Below are 889 nucleotides of genomic sequence, written 5' to 3' on the forward strand. Positions count from 1 at the left end.
GACTTGTCCTTTTGATTCGCATCGGCCTGCATTTCTTGACCACCATTCCCCCAATAATTAATAATACTAGCACAATCCATCGTTCGCCTTCCTTCTTTCGTAGGGGTACACGCTTTCTACCTGCGCTTCACAGAGAATGGAGGAGCAACCGGCGGAACAAGAGAGCCCTCGACCGGAGCTTTCCTCCACTGCGCGGAAGAATCCCTCTCCCGGTAAGAGCATAGTAAGACTGAGAGCGAATGAACGAGGAGGGAAGAGAAAGAAACGAGAAGGAGAAAGAATACGATGAGACGCTGTGAGTGTGGCAGGGCAGGGGTTGGGACGGGAGGGGAGAGGAGGCAAGGAGGGTAGACAAGGACGCTGTGGTTTTATTAATTTAAAATGAAATAATAGATCACTAAATAAGTCAACAAAAAAGGAAAGAAAGGAAGAAGGGAGATCCAGGGGGTAAGGGGAAGACGCAAGCGGAGAGAGAGGAGGGCGAGAAAAGGATACCAAGGGAGACAAGGCGGGTGGGCGTGTCATTCAGTTTAGTATGACCAAGGAGGGAGGGCACAGGGCAGGGGGAGGGAATCTGAGATCTAGAAAAGGTCTCGGCAATAGCTGGGCACGCCATCCTGTCTCACCACAACCTCTCAGAAGATTTAGTAAAAGTAAATAAACTCAAATATTATTTCCATCCTTTCCCCTCTATCCCCACGCCAACAGAACCCATGGTCGACTGCGCTTCAGCCGCGTCGTCTTCTCCCCTCATGCACCACCGTTCCACCTCTTCCGCCTCCCTCCTCCCCTCCTTCCCGCCCTCCTTCCCGCCCTCCTTCCCGCCCTCCCTCACCATCGACACCAGCGGCAGCCACAAGCCACGTCGAAGCAGCCCGCTCGCCACCCC

The 889-nt window shown here is 53.4% G+C and overlaps 1 protein-coding gene across 1 annotated transcript; it reads left to right on the top strand.

The window, feature by feature from the left end:
- Positions 1–101: 101 nt before the first annotated feature.
- NGA_0686200 (uncharacterized protein) lies at positions 102–813 on the top strand (the record flags this gene model as incomplete). The annotated part of the gene is made up of 2 exons (XM_005852440.1): positions 102–211; positions 709–813. Coding segments are annotated over exons 1-2 (180 nt in total), but the record flags the coding sequence as incomplete, so codon positions are not given.
- Positions 814–889: the final 76 nt, after the last annotated feature.

Source organism: Nannochloropsis gaditana (genome assembly GCF_000240725.1).
Source record: "Nannochloropsis gaditana CCMP526 unplaced genomic scaffold scaffold1224, whole genome shotgun sequence".
NCBI classification, from domain to species: Eukaryota; class Eustigmatophyceae; order Eustigmatales; family Monodopsidaceae; genus Microchloropsis; species Microchloropsis gaditana.